At 34.4% G+C, this 22,516-nt stretch overlaps 1 protein-coding gene across 1 annotated transcript; it reads right to left on the reverse strand.

Moving 5' to 3' along the window:
• Positions 1-243: 243 nt before the first annotated feature.
• On the reverse strand, positions 244-19,102 carry rassf2b (Ras association domain family member 2b). The gene is made up of 11 exons (XM_056466951.1): positions 18,787-19,102; positions 15,226-15,327; positions 15,051-15,126; positions 14,821-14,972; positions 12,524-12,615; positions 12,283-12,431; positions 12,094-12,204; positions 2,510-2,552; positions 1,939-2,060; positions 743-840; positions 244-641 (listed from the first exon to the last, which is right to left on the reverse strand). The coding sequence occupies exons 2-11, from the start codon at positions 15,279-15,281 to the stop codon at positions 575-577; spliced, it is 966 nt and encodes a 321-aa protein (XP_056322926.1). The 5' UTR covers positions 15,282-15,327; positions 18,787-19,102; the 3' UTR covers positions 244-574.
• Positions 19,103-22,516: the final 3,414 nt, after the last annotated feature.

Below are 22,516 nucleotides of genomic sequence, written 5' to 3' on the forward strand. Positions count from 1 at the left end.
ATCATTTAGTTGAATGAGAACTGTAATTCGGTTAAAACCTGGGTCTGTGCATCCATTTTAGCTATCAGAATCAAGCTTTTAATCAGCAAATTACAGTAGTTTATAATGTTTTTATTATCAAGAGCAAAGATCTGTGCACATACATTTGAAAATATTCAAGAAAACAAGTATATTGAATATTTATAACACCAATAAACATTTTTACAAATAATCTGCAATAAAATACATTCGACTTATAAATTATTCATTCTTAATTTCACATTGTATATTTATTCACAATTTGGACTTAACGTTAAATCAATATTTAATAACCAGAAAACTAAAAATTCAATTGTGCATGAGTGAGAGTTGAACCTCATTGCATTATGCATGACACATTTTACTTTCCTGGTAAAAAAAAGAGGCAAATAACAGGCTGCTTTTTATCAAAACAAATTTATAGAAGCCATCATAAATTTAGATAAGAAATTATTATATAAATAACATGTTAATAGGTTAAATATGTTCATGTTCCTGAGAAAGCACTGTCTTTCAGTTAGTAATACTTTAAAGATGGTGTTGAAGGATACAAGCTTCATCGGGTGTTTTTATACTTTGAAGTCTGCATGTATCTCTTGATGATCCGCTGCATTTCAGCATACCTTGATTTACAGGAAATAAAAGCCACAGAACACAAATGAGCACATGCAATTGCTTCAAATGACTTGCATATGTGTTTTTTTAAGGTTCACTCGTCCTGTACCTCTTTTTCAGTTTCTGCATCTCTCTTTCCTCTTCCTCTTGAAGCTTAGCAATGAAGCCTTGTAAAACAGGAAGCTCAAACTTGATGTATTGTGCCACCTTGAGGACAAAATTAAGTATTACAATGAGATATAGTAATTAGTCAGTTTGGCTGAATTTAGAGGGTACTACACTAAAATAAAACACCACACTTAACATTCCTGCAGGAGTAAGAGTAAGGATTCACGGCTTGTTTTTGATTGTCAAATTTAGTCAAACATGCACAGTATACAATCAGAATCTTTCTGTAGAATATTACACAATATCATTGTAAAATGTGTCAATGTGTATTATTTGATCAGACTGGTAAAAACTTTCTTTGTAGGACAAATTATGCAGAATTAGGTAATTTATAAAATTATTGTTTATTAATTATTAAACTAAGAATAGTTTTATTAATAGTTTGCATTACTTTTTATGATATCTACTTATTGGTTTAATGATGTAATTAATGATGTACTGAATGCCATTTTATTAAAAAAACGTGTTAACAATCTTTTATGAAAAAGCAAAAGTGAATATCAGTTCCAAAATAACACTAAAAATATTAACAAAAACAAAACAAAAATGCAAACGACAACAACCCTGAATTTATTGTCTGTTCTGAGAAACAAATGTGAGCAAAAGTAAGCCAGATGTTAGTAACAATTAAATGCTCAGTGAAATAAAATGGTGAGAGTAGGGTGAGTAATTAATAGCATAATTTACAGTTTTGAGTGAACTAACCCCTAAAGTATGCCACAAGTGACAAGGTTAAACAGAGTAGCTCATCAGCATAAAATGGCCATTAATTCATTTGTTTGGTAATTTAATAATTAATTGTTTTATGTATGATTTAATTATGTGTTTCATTATTATTTATTTAAATATATCTATGTTCACTTAACAATTACATTTTGAGTAATTTGGCTTCCCATTCCACATGACCCTATAAGAAAATAATAAATAAGCATACATTTTTGCATTATTATTTTTGTTTATTCTTTTAATGCAATGGGTTATATGTTTTTCCTTTAAAAAAAGAATGTAATTGTTAATTAATTATTGAATTGTGCTTATTGGATTATATAAATATGTGGATTAATTTTGACTAGATGATCAGTCAGCCCGTCAGACAGACAGATAGACAAAGAGACAGATAGATATTTGGTCTCTTACATCATATGTGACCTCTTCCACCTGGTCCATCTCCATAAGAAACATTTTGCTGACTTGTTCACAAGGGCCTTGCAAAACTCTAACCAGCAAAGGATGATCATTGGGCTTCAGCTGATGCCTCTCTGAATAACAAAATGAAAATGAGCTCTCTTGCACAAACGAAAGAAAACTGTAGACAATTTGTATCCTATGCACCATGACTGCTTAAATTATGGGAGTAGCTTCTGTTAAAGCGAGGTATTGTCAATCTCATGGTTTATCCATCAAATATTAAAAGACAATTTATTAGAATTAACAAATTACTTTCAGTAACCCATGAAAACCACTAAAACATAAGTTTTACCACAGCAATGTTAATGACATGTTCAATAGGAGTAGTGAAGCTAAAAAGTTACACACACACGCGCACACACAAAGTGCATAGGACTGTTGGGCACTATGGCTGGAAATTGTTTGGGTCCCCAAATAACTAAACCCACCCCTGCCAAAAGTACAAAGTTAATGTACACTTTGAAACGCAGTAACCACGTGCAGATGTGGATAACACTATCTAAACTGAGTCTAGATGTACCTCCGCTTGTGTGGACGAGATACAAGCTGAATTCATCCGGGCTGTTCTCTATGGAAGGCCATTGGGGCCAAAACGTCTGCAACAAACGCGTTTACACGTTATTACGTGTTAACACGTAATTTACGCGTTAACACGCAATTACGCGTTAACACGTAGGTACGTGTTAACGCGTAATTGCGTGTTAACACGCAATTTACGTGTTAACACGTTTTTTTTTTTAAACTAATGTCATTTTTAAAGCATTATCATTTAATAATTTCTCCAACCTGCTCATTTTAAAATGTATAATGTCATTTCACTTAAATCACAATAAATGTATTGCAGTCAATGATCTGTAGTAGATATTTTGTAATATGAAAGGCCAGACATCTTCTGCAATGTTATGTTTGATGGCCGGGGACATTTTAAATCTTGTCATTCAGCTGCTGAGATTTCTTGAAAAACATGTCCAGTGAAATCAGTACGAGCTTTATTTGACAAGTGTGGGCAAACACAAGAAACGTTTTGTGGTTGTTTTTTTCAGGAGCACAGGATACATACAAATTAACACAAAAACACAGAATGACATAAGTGGATATAAAATAAACAATAAAACATTTTGGTTACAAAAATCATAAACAGTAAGGGTTGTGTATATGTATGACCATAAAAATAAACAGGTAACAACTGATCTAATAATTAAGATCTATAGAGATTAAGATGTGTAGAGATCTGAAGGTTGGGCAGGTGCACAGCAATAATCCTCTCCGCTGTCCTGACAGTCCGCTGCAGTCTTATGTCTGATTTGGTGGCTGATCCAAACCAGACAGTAATTGAAGTTTTGTCAGATGAAGTGGCGGCAGATTGTGCATTCTCATACTACATGTAACAGGTCAATAATTACTAAACACATAAATGATTTAATGCAGAGTAACCTATCTTGGTGAGGTTTATTTCTGCAAATAATACACATATTGTAGAACAAACATTTTATAAAAATACAGTTTTTCTTTATAATTTTGTGTTATACATTTATGCTTGTAATATATATTTATTGTTTACAGAACTTTGGACTATGTACTTTTGTCTCTGTACTGGAAGCTCCAAATCACCAAGACAAAATATTCTTGTGTGAAAACAATTGACAATAAATAATTGACAAGTTTCGATAAAACTATGTAATAACAAAGCTCCTTTCTGCCTTAAGAAAAAACTAAATTATGATATACTAAATCAAAATTACAAGATAAAAAGTCGAAATAATGTTTTAATAACTCAAAATTATGACTGAATAAATCTGTAGAAATGACATGACAATAGGTGGCGAAAAACAACCATCTAAATTTGGAACTTAATTCTCTAAAGAGGATTAATCTAATAAAACAAAGTTTTTTTAGAGAGTTATTAAATCTTTAACTTTTAAGCATGCAGTTTTCATAAACAAGCTAATGAAATAACCTAAACTTAAATTAATGTTCCATGGTAATTTACTTGACAAGTAACTTTGCATTTTAGTGGGTAACACATGCAGTTAAGTAAATGTAAAATGAAGTTAATTTAAAATAATATTTCCCACATTATCTTTAACGAACAAAAGGAAATTCACAGTATTATCTATGTCACAGTGTCCTATACAACAAAAATAATTATTCTGGAGTCATAATAAGTCTTATAGTGTGTGTGTATGTATGTATGTATATGTATGTATATATATATATATATATATATATATATATATATATATATATATATATATATATATATATATATATATATATATATATATATATATATATATATATATAAATAATATTAAGATGTTGTTAGTAATTTTATCTTGACAGACTGGCACAATTCAGCATGTAGACTCTCAAATTAAATAAATAAATAACGCATTGCACAGGCATGCACAGAGCATCTCCGTTCTCACAATGAGTTTCTGAGTTCAATCATCCAACCAAGTTTTTGTTCTTCCGAAGTAATCTGGGAACAAGGTCAGTGCTGCAAATAGCTTGTAAAGCCTGGCTCATTCAAAGAGACTTGCGCAATGAATGATAATGTCATTAATAATCAAAGCAGTATAAATCAGGCTTCTCTAAAACAGTAAATATTGCACATAAAATTTAACAAATAGTGTTTTGGCGCTGAAGCATATAACGGACTTGTGCACTTCAGATGGTATTCTCTCTTGTTTATGGTGTAGATAACGGACACACACACAAAAAAAAAAAACACACCCACACATTACAATTAAGAATTAAGATTATAAATTATATCAAATCAAATGTTTCAAAAAGATAATTTTCCAAGAAATGATTTCTTTTGTTGTGTGGAAAAGGGTTTGATTGATAATCTACTGTAATTGTTGTGTCTCAAACCCCTGTCATATGTCTGCTACATTTTTTATTTCTCATTATTTTAAAGATTATGGTGCTTTCATTTTCTCCTCACTTGCTGCAGGAGTTTTAAAATCCTAACCGATAATAAAATCTGGTTGCAGCACACACGAGGCGAATCTTCTTCGATTTATAAAAGAAAGCAAAACAAACAGAACTTAACTTTGGGTGGTAACTGAAAACAAGATGATGCCGGTGGAGTTAAACACAGTACAGGATTCACAGCACGAAATAACAGACGGGATGACAGGCAAACTGGTGGGCAGGCAGGCAGGCAGAAGCTATCAAGTCAAAGAGAACCGAGTCTGGGTACTAACAAATAGATCAGACAGAGAATGAGTGAATGTTCCAGGCTTATGTAGTGCGAGCAGGGTGATGAGCAACAGGTGAAGGTGATTTAGTATTCTGGTGATTGGGGCTGTGCAGGTGCAGTGAATAAATCTGACAGTCCAGAAGGATTCCTGACAATTATTATTATAAGCTAATAATATCTCCATAATACTGGGATGTGCTGTGCTTCGACTGAGAATCAGAATCAGAATCAGAAAGAGCTTTATTGCCAGGTATGTTCACACATACGAGGAATTTGTTTTCGTGACAGAGCTTCTACAGTGCAACAGGATTACAGAGACAGGACAAAAAACAGATAATAAATATATTTTTTTAAAAATAGAAGTAAGTAGTGAGTGCAAATATACAGATTGACAAGTGTATGTACATGTTTATTACTATATACAACGTTATATGTGCAGCTGTTATGTGCAAATTGGCATGTAAAGTGTGTTGTTAAATAAGTGTATATGTGTATAAAAGTGTATATAGACTGGCTATCTATTTCAAAAGAAAAATTGTTACCTGTTGCACTGCAAAGCCAATAGTGTGGAAAAATATAATTCACAATGCAAGGAAACTCTGGTCTGCAGTTACAGTACTGTCTCTCCCTGGGAATTTTTTTTTTCTATACTTTAATTTTCTAAACCTTACATTTTAATGTTTAAGCATTTTGTTTCATTGGCTACACATTTGGGTCATAAATACCACACACACATAATAAAGTGTGGCTAATGAAAAAAAATTTAATTTAAGCTTATTATAAATTAGCTTATTAATTTATTCAGTGTTAAAACCAATGTGATTCTCGCCAGCTATTTTTTCAGGACGTTGTCACAGCCATGAACGGAATACCTGGCTGTATTAATAGCCTAATAATTACTTATTGTCATTATGGTAATATTTGACCAACTGCCTATAGGCACAACCTCAAAATGGTTCCTGGCAGTTATAAAAATAAATAAACGCATGCACTCGAGGTGTGCTGCAATTGTCTTTCATATATGAAATGAAAGTTTGTATGTGAGACAGAAATTAACAGAAAATTGCGGCTCATCGTGTACGATTTATTTAATTTTATAACTGCCAGGAACAGCTATGCAAACTGGGACATAATAACACCTATTTTGAGGTTTTGCTTATAGTGTCAGGTAATCAAATATTATCATAATAATAATAATATTTATTATTATTATTATTATTATTATTATTATTATTAGCAGGTTGTTGATAAAGCCAGTTATTCTGTTCATTGCTGTGACAAGGTCCTGTAAGCCTAAAAAGAATAGTTAGGGAGAATCGTGTCGGTTTTAACTAATAAATAAATATATATAAGCTAATTTATAATAAGCTTAAATTATAATTTTTTTACCCACAAGTTTGTGCGGTATTTATGAGCCCAATGTGCAGCCAATAAATCAAAATGCTTAATTATTAAAATGTCCTTAAAACTATAAAACTATATATATATATATGTTATGTTGGTTCAGTATAGGGAATAGAATAGTATAAAGTATTAAAAAAATCCCATAGTCCCATAGCCTAAACCGAAATGAGTAGGCTATAGGCTATAAGATTTTTTTTTTCAGAGAGAGATAACTGCAGGCCCAGGGTTTTTCATTGTGAATTATATTTTTCCACATAGCCAACAATTTTGCTTTTGAACTATATAGCCAGTCAAGTCACAGTATAATAAGTAAAACTGACCACAATTTAGTTTGCCTGCGATAAACTGGCAGGAAATATACATTAAATACCAAGGCTAATTATTTTACTGGCGTTGAGGCACACTATTACAGATTTTCAACAAAAATATTATAACATATGAGGAAACATATTTGACAACAACAGATCCTATTATTGTCACAACAAATGTCCTTAATTACCTACCTAGTTGACAGCAAGCGTCAAGTGTTTGAGATTGTGTCTGTCATCTGTTCTTTATGAAGCATTACACAGAAGCGCGTGCAGTGACCGCAGCGATGTTCAGCTGATGAGGCGCATTTATTTAGCCTGTAACCTACCCTACTGTATAAAATTTTTTTTTTACGTATAATGTTCCATTACTTAAAATTTCATTAAAATGTATATGTATAGTTTATATATAAAATGAGCCCTAGCTTATTTCGCTTTGATAATTATGCAAGGATAATATTGCATATTCGGTTTAGGCCTGGATAAATTATGTATTTTATAAGGTTTAGTAACAGAGTTTTTCTTAAAATATCGCAATGCACACAACATAATGAGTGACATATCAGAATTAAAAAAAGGGTAAACTGTTGGTGTGCGTCTCGCTGGTGCATCTGTGACCAAGACAGAACGTGTTTGTTTGAGATGATCAAGAGCCACGTTATCCAGGGTAAATCACCAAATGAAGAAGAAGAGCCACATCCATCAGGAGGAACATTGGATGCCAGAGGAATCTGTCTGAAATAAATGTCTTTGTGTAGTGAACAAGCATGAATAACATTCAGATTTTAAAGTATTGGAATTCTCAGCTTCAACCTGCATGTTTTTCATGCTTGTTAACCATTTATTAATATGATTTACTATTACCATTAACAAAGCATTTGTGAGTGTAATTATGAACCTTATTGTAGTGTACACTCCAGCATTATCTAATGTTACATTTGTTCATTGTTTGTTCTTGTTACCACTAATGTGTTAATTAACACTGTAACAGGCGTTAATAAGAGTTATCTTACATTTCTTTATGTTTAAGGATCACTTTACTTCTGTTGTTTATGCGGGACTTTTATTTTGACAAGAAATCAGTTTTTCAGAGCTAAAAAGAAATGATGAGAGAACAGTAAGGGCATTTCATGACGGTTTAAAAGAGCTCGTACTAAAAAGTACGGTCTATAAGTTTATTCAGCAACCCCCCGAAAAGGCATACGGTTTGTTATTGTAGACTATTTTATTTAAATTATTTTCGCTAGTCTCTCTCTCTCTCTCTCGAATTTTTTTTATCCTCGTATGAATACAGCCCAACGTTATTTTACAGTTAGATGACTGGTAAAGAAGCAGGCTATCGGAAATTGAAATAAAAAACTGTCTCAGCGCAATCTCTGCCTTATTCCTCGCTGCCAAATATGTTGAGCTCCTTTTAAAGGAAGTGGACCAGATGACATAGGCTCGACGTAGCCATTGTGTAACAAAACGATTGCGCGCATCACCACATTAATATTTAGGAGAAGGATTACGAGCTGTTACGACAGACACAGTCATCGGGACACCACAGCTACGTTTTACTTGAATTATTCATGATGCAGTGACCGAAGCACTACGCTGCACTTACGGTGGCCTTACCTCATCAACCAAGATCATGACGGGAGAGTAACGCACGCGGAAGTGCGTTAAGAAATACAAACCGAAAGCAGCAAGTATCGCTGCTGTTTAATGTCTGGTTCAGTTATTATCGAAGCCAGTTTCTGCCAGGAAATCATGCTTTAGAAATAAAGATTATGATTTAGAAAAGTCGAAATTATTGGATAAAAATCAAAATTGGAGGTCCAAGGTGGAGGTGAATGATTAATCTAATGAAACATGAAATCTTTATAGTAAATTGAATCTTTAACTGAAAATGAGATTTAAATTGTTAATTTCTATTATATAGTATAAAACATATCATTTCAAATAAATATCAAGACATACAAATATACCAATTAATCATATATATATATATATATATATATATATATATATATATATATATATATATATATATATATATATATATATATATTATAATTCTGTCTAAAGATGTTAAAGTGTCATAAAACAGTATATATAACGCACAAATATTTAATACTACTCCAGTCTATACAACAGGATGAGTCCATTTTTACGGTTGTCATGTTTTATGTTTTGTATTTGTTACAGCCAAAACATATATGTGTAAGCCTTGAATATTGTATTGTGCTCCACTCTGATTTTCCACCTTTGACCTTTTCCAAAAATGTCACCCTTGTGCTCTGCCCAGCTGAACCTGCCTGAGTCAGAGTGGTTTGGCTATAAATACTGGCTTCTGAAGCTATAGTGAGTTGAGGAACACTTCTTAGTTGGTATTTGTGATTGTGGTCACTAGTGGTTGTGGTAGTTGGATTAAGCCTTAAAGCCAAATTAATATTATTGCGCCTGCATGTCCATTACTATTTATTATTTTGTGTACTTGATTTGAGATTTACTTCCAAGTGTGACTAAAGGGTGAGTGCCTTTTATTTTGTATATCTTTTCACCTGTTCGGGTTTTTTTTTTTTTCCCCTCTATCTTTGAGTTTTGTTTGTTTTATTTATTATTATTTTTTGCATTGCTAGTCCTCTAAATTTAGCTGCTTTCTCTTTGTGGTTAGGCTATACTCCCTCAGCTTGACAACTAGTTTCTATTAAAGTTCCTATATTTCTAATAAACATCTTATTTCTATAAAATAAATTCCATTTTTTTTTCTGTTTTTTTTTCTCTCCTCTAACCTTGTGCTGACTCCTCACTCTTGGGCTGAGGATTGAAGTGTGTTCTCCACATTTCTTTAATTCTAATTCAATATTTGTACCAAATTTTAGTCTGTTACATCTTATTTCAAACGAGCTCCTTGATTTACAAAAAAAAATAAAATAATATATATATATATATATATATATATATATATATATATATATATATATATATATATATATATAAAATGGTATTTACATTTGAGTTTAGATTTATTAATAAAAACATTTAAGTAACCTATTTATATAACTTTTAAAATTTAAGACTGTTAAGAGATTGTCCATTTTACTGGCCACTCAATGGATGACAACACAATGAAGCAATATAGTCTAACTCTTTATCTATTTTTTTTTTCTTTAACAGCGAACCTCCTCAAGACAGTACTTTCTGTATGAAATTTATATTTGAAAGAAACTAGTTTATGAATACCTCCTCATGTAGAGGTGAATAAGTTGACAGAAGCTGAATTAAACTTGCTCAAATGCTGTTGCTGTCAAACATTGTTTACTTAACTTAGTCAGTTTAATAATGAAGGGATTGACTGACTATGCAATGCTCTCTTGTAAAAGTGTTTTATTTAGATATATTTGTGGCTGCTGTATTTTGTAGTTTTTCGATACATGTAAAATGGATGTAGTTAGTATTATAAAATGCATTTCAATGTGATGCGGTGGCGCAGTATGCTGTCGCCTCACAGCAAGAAGGTTGCTGGTTCGAGCCTCGGCTGAGTCAGTTGGTATTTCTGTGTGGAGTTTGCATGTTCTCCCCTCGTTTGTGTGGGTTTCCTCTGGGTGCTCCGGTTTCCCCCACAAGTCCAAAGACATGCCGTACAGATGAATTAGGCTAAATTGTCGTGTGTGTGTGTGTGTGTGTGTGTGTGTGTACACGTTTCCCAGTGCTGGGCTACAACTGAAAACGTTCTGGATGAGTTGGCGGTTCATTCACCTGTGGTGAACCCAAATTACTAAAGGGACTAAGCCGAAAAGAAAATGAATATCGAAAAAATTGCCCCTTAGCCTATATATAACTATTACAAATATGTACATGTTCAAATATAATGTTTTTGAATAACATGTTTTATGTAAAATAAATCTATATTTTCACACAATAAATATTTTTTTATTTAAACTTTTTATAAAATTCTCTTTAGAGAATTAAGTTCCACATTTAGATGGTGCTTTGTGGCCACCTACTGATGTAATGTAATTTCTACAGATTTATTCAGTCATAATTTTGAGTTCTTAAATCATAATTTCTGCTTTTTATCTTGTAATTTTGATTTAGTATATCATAATTTGGGTTTTTCTTACCTCAATTGTTTGCACACAAGAATATTTTGTCTTGGTGATTTGGAGCTTCCAGTACAGAGACAAAAGTACATAGTCCAAAGTTCTGTAAACAATAAATATATATTACAAGCATAAATGTATAACACAAAATTATAAAGAAAAACTGTATTTTTATAAAATGTTTGTTCTACAATATGTGTATTATTTGCAGAAATAAACCTCACCAAGATAGGTTACTCTGCATTAAATCATTTATGTGTTTAGTAATTATTGACCTGTTACATGTAGTATGAGAATGCACAATCTGCCGCCACTTCATCTGACAAAACTTCAATTACTGTCTGGTTTGGATCAGCCACCAAATCAGACATAAGACTGCAGCGGACTGTCAGGACAGCGGAGAGGATTATTGCTGTGCACCTGCCCAACCTTCAGATCTCTACACATCTTAATCTCTATAGATCTTAATTATTAGATCAGTTGTTACCTGTTTATTTTTATGGTCATACATATACACAACCCTTACTGTTTATGATTTTTGTAACCAAAATGTTTTATTGTTTATTTTATATCCACTTATGTCATTCTGTGTTTTTGTGTTAATTTGTATGTATCCTGTGCTCCTGAAAAAAACAACCACAAAACGTTTCTTGTGTTTGCCCACACTTGTCAAATAAAGCTCGTACTGATTTCACTGGACATGTTTTTCAAGAAATCTCAGCAGCTGAATGACAAGATTTAAAATGTCCCCGGCCATCAAACATAACATTGCAGAAGATGTCTGGCCTTTCATATTACAAAATATCTACTACAGATCATTGACTGCAATACATTTATTGTGATTTAAGTGAAATGACATTATACATTTTAAAATGAGCAGGTTGGAGAAATTATTAAATGATAATGCTTTAAAAATGACATTAGTTTTAAAAAAAACGTGTTAACACGTAAATTGCGTGTTAACACGTAAATCACGTGTTAACACGTACCTACGTGTTAACGCGTAATTGCGTGTTAACGCGTAAATTACGTGTTAACACGTAATAACGTGTAAACGCGTTTGTTGCAGACGTTTTGGCCCTAATGGCCTTCCATAGTTCTCGATCTTGAACTTGTTCAGTAACACCCGCATCACCTGTGATGTCGTCATACAGCTGTTGACGCGCACATTCGTCACAGAGCCGACCGCAGGAGTAAAAACCGCCGTCTGTTTGACAAAAAAAACATCGTCAGAAAATGTGAGCAAATGTTTACCAAAGCGTATATAATTTCACAAAAAGCTTGCCTTGTGGTTATAAAAGTGTCCGTTGAAGGAGCAACGGTGTCTTTGGACTCTCCTGATTCCGAGTCGTCGCCCGCCAATTTTCCTGCCACCGACATCACTTCTGGTTCTGTTGAGCCGATCAGAAAGAGTCGACTCATGCTGTCCTTCGTCTAACAAAAACAACATTACGAGGAGTCAGAGGAACAGTTGGCAATGAATGAACACTGCTGAGGTTTTGGGAGAAATGGAGGAAAGTATTGACCTGCCTCCTGCTTCTCTTCACTGGAGTCTCTGGGTCGCTCTTCTGCTGCCGTGACCTCAATGGAAACTGACGGCTGATGGGTTTCGTTACTTCTATAAGGTAAAAAGGTTTATTAAAGAGCCCATATTATACATGAAATAGGGTCATATTTAGGTTGTAAGGGTCTCCAACAACAGTCTAATATGCATGCAAGGTCATAAAACACTTTGATGGTCTTATAATCTGCATTTATTTTTACCTAATTATCCCAACGACTCCCATATGAATCGTTTAGCGATTCCTTTGTTCCCAACCCCCTCCTCAGCGCGAAGCTAATCTGCGCTGATTGGACCGATGACAGCCTGCTGCGATTGGTCGACAGTGACAGGCTTCAGCACGAGGCAGAGTGAAATGCCCAGCTGGTAATCAACTATATAAAAGTAGTCACAGTGCACACGCGCTTCATAGTGTAAGGCTTTTTTTTACACACACACACAACCCTCCTCAGAAGAACTGGGGAGATCGACGCGAGTCTCTCTCTCTCCCTCTCCCTCTCTCTCTCTCACACACACACACACAACGCTCCTCAGAAGAACTAGGGAAAGCGACGCGAGTCTCTCTCTCTCTCTCTCTCTCTCTCTCTCTCTCTCTCTCTCTCTCTCTCTCTCTCTCTCTCTCTCTCTCTCTCTCTCTCTCTCTCTCTCTCTCTCTCTCTCTCTCTCTCTCTCTCTCTCTCTCTCTCTCTCTCTCTCACACACACACACACACACACAACGCTCCTCAGAAAAACTAGGGAAAGCGACGCGAGTCTCTCTCTCTCTCTCTCTCTCTCTCTCACACACACACACACACAACGCTCCTCAGAAGAACTAGGGAAAGCGACGCGAGTCTCTCTCTCTCTCTCTCTCTCTCTCTCTCTCTCACACACACACACACACACACACACACACACACACACACACAACGCTCCTCAGAAGAACTAGGGAAAGTGACACGAGTCTCCTGTCTCCTAGCTTACGATCGATCGCCATAGCAACGACAAACGGCAGTGGAACGCGAGCTCACGAAAGCCTTTAACGTTAAATCCGTAAACAAAGCGGCACGCGTCGCGTTTTTAACGTGGCTTACATGTGATAAGAGAATATAAAGAGTAACCGCGTGTACTGTACCAGGTTAACAACTCATCTTTGGGTAGAGACTGTCAATATTATCCATCTGAGCACAGCGTGACTTCATTCGACCGGCGGCGTCTGTGTGTGTGTCTAGTGTTTTTTCTGTGTTAGTGGGCGGGGCCGCAGGTTTCAAATCTCCCTGGTTTGCGCGCGTAACTACTGGCGAGGCTTGTGTTTCGTGGCTGCGTCATCGCGAAACACCCAATGACTCGTTATCAAGACGACTCGTTTGAAGCACTATGAGTCGACTCTTTTATAGATGAATCAATAGTTTTAAACACTGTACACTTACAGATTTAAGCCTTAGCTGGATATTTCACTTCACTTAGAGCTGTGTTACACACTACATGGAAGGGCATTTTCAAAAACCCATAATATGGGCTCTTTAAAGTTCATTTGTTTGTTTGTTTTGCATCCATCACTTTGTAAATACAACAAAAAATACACCTAAAGTGACACATTTACAGTGGAAATCCAGGGGACAAGAGTTTTAATGTGTCTTTTTTTAAGTTTTAGATTAATTATTGAGTAACGTCTAGATTTTGGGTTAACTGTGATTTTTTTTTTTTTTTGAGATGGACTCTTGATTTGGGTTGATCAAATAATAAAATAAATAATACATATATGTATAACATTATAAAAGCATATATGTTCAGTACAAATTTAATAATGATTAATTATTATGGAAAATGAATTTCAGAACAGAGTTATTCCATTTTGAATAAAACTATTGTTATTTATATAAAAAATTGTAAATATTCCTAAAAACAACTAACCAACTAACTAAATAATTGCTACAATAATAATTATAAAACAAAATGAAAAAGGATCATGTAACTGATGTAATGGCTCCAGCAAACTCAGTTTTGGTATCACATTATTTAAATTTAATTAAAAAATGAATCAAAATAGAAAATTATTACATTCAAAATATTATTTATTCAATTTTTTCTGTTTTATAACCAAATAACTACACGCTAAACCAAATCATGTACATGCTAAGCGGAAGAGACTTGTTTTAAAATTATATTACCAACCCCAAAATTTAGAACAACCATATAAATCATTATGTATTTTTTTACAAGACAAGTCTAATATACATTTGTGTCACATTAGTCTCATGTTAGCATATTGTTAATATCTGACTTGACTGTACTGATGTCCAGTTCAGCATTCAGAGGTGTCACTAGGGGGCGTGGCCTGCCAGTCTCCTTCTCGTCCTGCATCTGCAATCTGATTGGTCGCCGCACACCCCAAAAAACGTTGAGCAAACCCTCTATGACCAGCTCTCCTTCCTCCTAAAAGCCACAAAACATCACAGCCATTAGTGGTGTAACACTTCAAAACAACTGACTGTAGTTTGCCAATTAACCAACCTCTCTGTGTCTCAACTGAAGGGCATCTCCCTCAAAATACACGTTATAAGTTTTGAGGTGTGAGAGAATAACGCTCCTGCAACCAAAAAAAGAAAGAAAGAAAAGGAAGTGATGTCATATTAACAAGAACAGTGAAAGTGAGAAAGCTTACAGTAACACAGCGAGCTGCACTTACTTGCTGACAAATTTCTTTTCTCCAACCTGGATCTTGTCTGAATCCACACTTTCCATGTCGGGTCAGTGGAGAAACACGGAAGAATGAAGGAATGAAGTTTAACTGCGACCAGAAGAGAAACTCATGACTTCAAGCCTCATAATCGCAGAATAACCTCAGGCAAGATTCCCACACACAGAAACACACACTCAAACTAGACAAAAAATAAAAATAAATAAACTAAACAAGCTCATATCATACTATGAATCTATTAAAGTCAGTAAACACACAATTAGGTTTATTATACTGCAATTTACTGGTATAACTTCTTCTTCCTATAGGTAATTTAAAGAAGTAACAGTTATAAACCATTCGTTGTCCACCAGAAATCATAAAGAACAATAAAGTTGTAATCATTTTTAACCCGGTTCTGTCGATTTGTCCTACTTTGTCAGATTGTCCTACCTCCCATTCAAAAAGTACAGTTGAATTCAGAATTATTAAACCCACTGAATTATTAGCCCCCTGTTTATTTTCCCCCAATTTCTGTTTAATGGAGAGATTTTTTCAACCTGTTTCTAAACATAATTTAGTTTTAATAAGTCATTTCTAATAACTGATTAATTTTATCTTTGACATGATGACAGTATATAATATTTTAGATATTTTTCAAGACACTTCTATACAGCTTAACAGTGACATTTAAAGGCTTAACTAGGTTAATAAGGTTAACTAGGTTAGGGTAATTAATCAAGTTGTTGTATAACGATGGTTTGTTCTGTAGATAAAAAAATATAGCTTATAAAAAATATAGCTGAAAGGGGCTAATAATTTTGACCTGAAAATGTTTTTAAAAAAATTTAAAATTGCTTTTATCCTAGCCGAAATAAAACAAATAAGACTTTCTCCAGAAGAAAAAATATTATCAGACATACTGTGAAAATTTCCTTGCTCTGTTAAACATCATTTGGCAAATATTTAAAAAAAGAAAGAAAAAATTCAAACGGGGATTAATAATTCAGATTTCAACTGTAGGTAGCACATTTTTTATGACCCAATATGCTACCCATCAGATTTTGCTACCAGTGTAAATTTTAATGTGGTGTTAACCTACCTAATCCCTAACCCCAACGTCAGAACCATTCAAATACAGTGTTGATGGCATAATCTAATAGGTAGGATAAAATTTCAGGACACCGGCTATAATTTTGTGTATATACAGTATGTACATATTTGTAGTTTCAACTATTTTCTTGTAGAATCTACAGTAACTTATTGTAAATAAATTACAGCATAAATACTGTACTTACAGCACAGTTTTTTTTTGCTATTTGTGTTTACAGTATTGTTTATCTTTACTGTAAAATATAAAGCAATTTCCACAATCCAATCTTTAAAATACAGTAACATACTGTATAATGTCTTAGAGTAAAATACAGTTCATATTACAGTTAAATGCGTTAACAGTGAACGTTTGGAAAAAAATATAAGCTGCCATTTTAGCAATATTTGAAAAGATATGTTATGTATAGATAACATATTTCATATATATATGTAACATTTTAATATAAACTCATATGTCATATTTGTAATTTGCATACATTTCCAGATTTCTATTTGTAGATGGCTATGTGCATTCTAAAGTTAAAGTCTCTCATTTAAGTTCATCAGTGATATTGCTGACATCACTCTGCACTAGGGCTGAACAATATATCATTTGAGCATCGAAATCACAATGTGTGTATCCGCAAAAGTCACATCGCAGGATTAGATTATTTATTAAAGGATACAATATTATTGTACACAATTACTTATACAGTCATGATAACTATGTTAATTTACATGTGATTGTTCGGTTTCTGTATTTGAATACTGTTAGACTTCCCAGAAAACCATAAAGTACTGTTTATTTCACTTTTATTTTTTGCTTTGTCATATTTACATGCACTTCTAGTTTATTTTACTTTATGCAGACGCACTGCATATACAAATCTTGATCACTCCAGTTAATCTAAATGAATGAAATCTTCCCAAATAGAGCTATTGAAATCATCTGGTGAAATTATGTTCATATCGCAATATATAGAGCAGCAAAACAAAATATCACAATGGCAGATTTCTCCAACATCATGCAGTCCTACTCTGCACTTCAGCTTCTCATCAATCAAATGACCAATCAAACGCTGTCTAAAACCTGAAGCATCTCACTCCTACAAGATGCTATAGCAGCGCTTGAAATCTGTCACATGTTCACATATACACTTACTGTTTTCTATGTTGTGAATGGCACATAATAACAAAAAATTCACATGGAGTAAATATGCTTTCCATTTGGGTGAATGAAGTCCGGATTTGCATCAATCCTTAGCAAACAAACAGTCTGTATGCGTGCACAATGAGGAAAATATGAGCGTATCTGTGCAGATCCACAAAATAAATGGAATCTATTAGAATTCTACACTGAATGCTTTATTTTAGAGAAGATTAAACAGTTAAACATCATTACTACACTGTAAAAAAAAGCCTGGTTGCCTTAATTTTTTTAAGCTGAATCAAATTAACCTTATGAGTCCATTGAACTTATATTTTATTAAACTGACTTAAAACAGCTTGCATAACTTATAAAGTTAAGTTAGAACATGATTAACTTTAGGTTAACTTTAAGTTTGATAAGTAACAATGACCTAAAAAACATATGCTGTCAGGACTAATTGATGATATCATTTTTTACAGTGTACTAACTGTGGCTTTATAAACAAAACACTGTCCTATATCTGTGGAAATGATTGTTTTCCACACTGAGTGTAATAGTGTTGTGTTTCCAGATTGAGTGTAATAATGCACAGTACATTTTGTTTCTTTGACATTTTATTTATAGATATTTTGGTCTAAAATGTTTTTGTTGGATGCTCTTCTAAAGGCCTGTTCAAGAGCTGTAATGATAAAGATAATGACAAACTAGAACAGAATAATGTCAATTACAATGGCACAGTGATGATTTATGCCAAAAGCACTGACAACAGAAGAACTTTAGCATTTAGCAGATGCACTTATCTCAGTTTACAATAAAGAGAAAAACATTCATAAAAATACAGTTATCATTATGGTTATTTTTATAATGTTTGTTATTAATGCGAAGCGACAGTTTTAAAATGCTTCTACTTGTTTCATATAGTTCATATAGTTCTTTTGAATATTCATATAGAGAATATTCAAAAGTCCCCTTAATGTTTGCTGATTGATAAAATGGAATGTTTCCATAATATTTGCATGACCGAGGCATAAAAGTTTTATAAGATATTTTGAACATTCAGACTCAGAGTACATCATAACAGAGAAATAGCAGAGTTTTAGCAAATCATTCCTAGAACATGTTTAGCATAACATTCTTAAAGCATCAATTTGCTTTTTACTGTTAATCTAAAAATGACTAGTACATCAAAACCAAGCAATAAACTGAAGTGCTAAAGTTACATTTAAACCACCTTTTCAACTTGAAATGCAGCAAAAGATCCTAATTTATACGCTGATATTTTGGGTAACGTAACTGTAAAGGTCAGGATGTCAAAGCAGGTGTCTTACTGTGCAAGCAGCACGTGCAGGAATCCAGCAAAGTACGCAGAACCAAGTCAGCCTCAGACTCAGACATCAGAGGAGATGACGGTACCAGTGAGGAAAGTGCTGGAAGTCAGCCGGTCACCATGAAAACGGTAGTGTCGTGGATAAAAGTGTGCCGTTGACAAGTTAAAGAAGCTTCGCCCCTCCCTGTGAGACTCTTCCTCGTTGCAAACGCTCAGTCAGGAAGTCACTGCTATTCTGACTAGGGTCAGACTTCCTCCCATATGCCGCAGATATATGTGCACACGCTGCCCCCAACCACAATTCAGCACACAGGCCAAGATAATCACCAGCACAGAGACCCAGACAGAGCTCGGGTGGTTTGCTGGGCCAGAAAGGAAGTGCGCTTGGCTGAACACATAAACAGGAATGTAGATTGGGGGCAGATGTTAACATATCGTCCCACAAGAGAATCTTAGATGTAAATGCATGTAGTTCCAGACTACTGTGTTTCTTATGAAAGTCAGTACTTGTATATGAAGCCTGCAGCACTGCAGTTCCCTTGGATCAAGTCTACATTTTCAAAAGGCAACACACATGCCATAAATACAAGAGAATCATAGATTGATGTAAATGCATGGAAGGAATAAACATGTACTCTTATTGGCCACTTTATGACCAAGAGATGTAAGGTGCTTGAGAAGTTTTACTTGATTACTGTACTTAAGTATTACAGGAATTTTAAGTATTTGGGAATTTAAGTATATTCTACTTTCAATTGAGTATTATTTTCGCTCAGTATTTGTACTTTGCCTTACTTTTTACACCTCTGGGTGCACCTTGCTAGTACTGAGTTGCTCTCAGGACAGCCTTAATTCTTTGCGGCTTTAAATTCAAGCTGCTGGAAACTGTTGATATGATGATGTCACACAGTTGTTGCTGATATGTTGGCTGCATATTCATGACATGAACTTCTCATTCCAGCACATCCCAAAATGAGTTTCACTGGACTGAGAATTGAGTGACTGTGGAGGCCATTTGAGGATAGTGAACTCCTTGTGATGATCAAGAAAGCAATCTGAGATGATTTGAGCGTGGTGTGTTTTCCTTCTGGATGTAGCATTAGAAGATGGGTTCTCTGTGGTCATGAAAAGATGAACATGGTCAGCAAGAATGTTCAAGCATCATTGTGGTGTTTAAATGATGTGCGGTTGGCACTAATTGGCCCAAAGTGTGCCAAGAAGGCAGAGTTGCCAGGTCTAAGAACATTTTCCACTTCAATGACACTTAAAACCCTCACAAATGGAATGAAAAGTAACCCATTTTTTAAGTAGCCCAAGGGAAAGGCTTAGCATATCTAATCTGATATTTTGTGATACCCGTGTGTTAAAGTACTGACTGCCTTTTTGCACATAACACAACACTTCTAAGTACCTTTCTGAAACGTGGGTGTAACTGACGTTCCACTCATTTTAAAAAAGTGGCAATAAAAGCTGTCAGTCGCTCACTTGCAACATTTTATGGGTCATTTTGTATTAATTGTATAAATATTTTGGTGGCTGGGGCATGTTAGCAAAGTAGCCCCACAACTGCATTTTCAAAAGAGCAACACTGCCTGAAAATCTTCCCCACACTATTACTTTACGAACTTGATCTGTTGATACCTGGCAGGAATGTTGTTTTCACATTGTTTACACTAAATTCTGATCATACCCTCCAAAAACCAGTCAAAATGAATAAATGAATGCCCATACTCATATTTAACTAATGAAAGAGCAATATGCCATGCTGTTAAAAATAAAATAAAATAAAATAAAATACTGTGACCAAGCAACTTTTCTCCATTCTTTTATTGTATATTTGTTGATGAGCGTTTGTGAATTGAATGCTCGGTTTGCTGTTGTCCGACAGGAGTGTCACTGGTCTTTTCTTCTTCTGCTACTGCTGCTGTAGCTCATCAGCTTCAAGGTTTAATGTGTTGCTCTTCTACAGTTGTAACAACTGATTATTCAACTGACATCGCAAAATTTCTCTGGGCCACCTCTGGCCCACACAATCAGCTTTGCTTGACCCACATGCCACAGTGAATTACGGTGCATGACTAAACCAAGTCTGGCTTCCAGACAAGGGCCAAACATGGGCCATATCTTAGCCAAGTCTCAGCTGTTAATAACACATAACTGGGCCTGAACTGGGCCAGATATGTTGGTGTGTTAAACCCATGCATTGTGCTTTAGGTGCTATGAGTGTACTTTTTCTCGAAACCACCTGATTGGTAGAATTGTTTTCTTTACTCAAAAATCATTTTAATGTATTTTAAATGTGGGTCAAGATAGGCAAAAATTATGTGGCCCACATATCAATTTATAACATCTGGGCCAAGTACTACATTTTACATAGCCCAATTCTTGTGTGCCGGCTTAAAGACCAGGCTTAAAGGCCACCTCTGCAAACCCAGGCCATGTTTGGCCTACAATGACGGATGAATGCCTGCTGTGCCAGCTTTTTTAGGCAAATCTGGGACAGAATTCTTTGCGACCTGGAAAGTTACTGTTCTCTTTCTATCAGCTGAAACAGTTTGGAAAATTACCTTTGACGTTTTCTCCCACTTACTGCATATTTTCTTCTTGTGAGACCATTCTCAGCTGTAAACTCTATAGATGGTTTGTGTAAAAATGCCAGTACATCAGATGTTTCCTCAGCTATTTTTAAACTTTATGGATTTTATAGCAGTGATTAAAAGACAAAATAATTATATAAAAATGTATAAATTATATCAACTTAAGCACATACAACAAAATAAAAAGGTAAATAATTCGAACAGCTTGTCTGGCACCAACAACGTCATGTTCAAAGCCTTATAAATGGTCTTACCTCCTCATTCTGATGCCCATTTAAACCTGACCAGCTCCATCTACATGCCTAAATTCACAGAGTTGCTTTTATATATATATATATATATATATATATATATATATATATATATATATATATATATATATGTATATGTGTGTGTGTGTGTGTGTGTGTGTGTGTGTGTGTGTGTGTGTGTGTGTGTGTGTGATTGGCTGATCAGCCTTCCTGTATCTCAAATAGTAGAGCATGGCACTTGCAGGTTTGATTTACAGCAAAGGCAAGAACTGATAAAAAAAGTTGCTTTGGATAAAAAGGTCTCCTTAGGAGGTGTACCTATAGTGGCCTGACATATCTTTAAAATCTGCTGAGTGTCATAAATCATAATTTCATCACAATAAAGGAATCCCTGTCCTCAGAAACCTCAAAATTTTCAAAAGGCCCAGTGTTTAACATGGAGAACTGAAAGGGTTTTTTAATGCTAAAGGAAGCTACCTGAGAAAAGAGGAAGCTGTTTAAAGGTTGTAATGTTTATGACACTCTTGTACTTATGAACACTGTATGTTCTTATTCGTGAAGCACAGGGGAGCTGAATGAAAGAAGATGAAGACTCTTTGTTCGTGTACGTGAGGAAGAACAATGATTTGATGGAAAGGCTGCTTTCACTCGTGTTTGATCAAACTTTCATCAGTTACTGTGGTAAAAAGAAAAGAAAAGTTGAGCGCAGCATCGCCGCCTAGTGGAAGCTAAAATAAATACGATGTTATTTTTGATCTCTTGTTCACTAAGAGGGATGTTATTGTAAAACCGTACCAAAAGTATATTAACCGTTAAGATATCATATGATGAATACAATCAAACTATAAGAGCCATCCTAATAAACAAATAAAATAATAATAGG

This window comes from Danio aesculapii, chromosome 10 (genome assembly GCF_903798145.1).
Source record: "Danio aesculapii chromosome 10, fDanAes4.1, whole genome shotgun sequence".
Classification (NCBI taxonomy): Eukaryota; Metazoa; Chordata; class Actinopteri; order Cypriniformes; family Danionidae; genus Danio; species Danio aesculapii.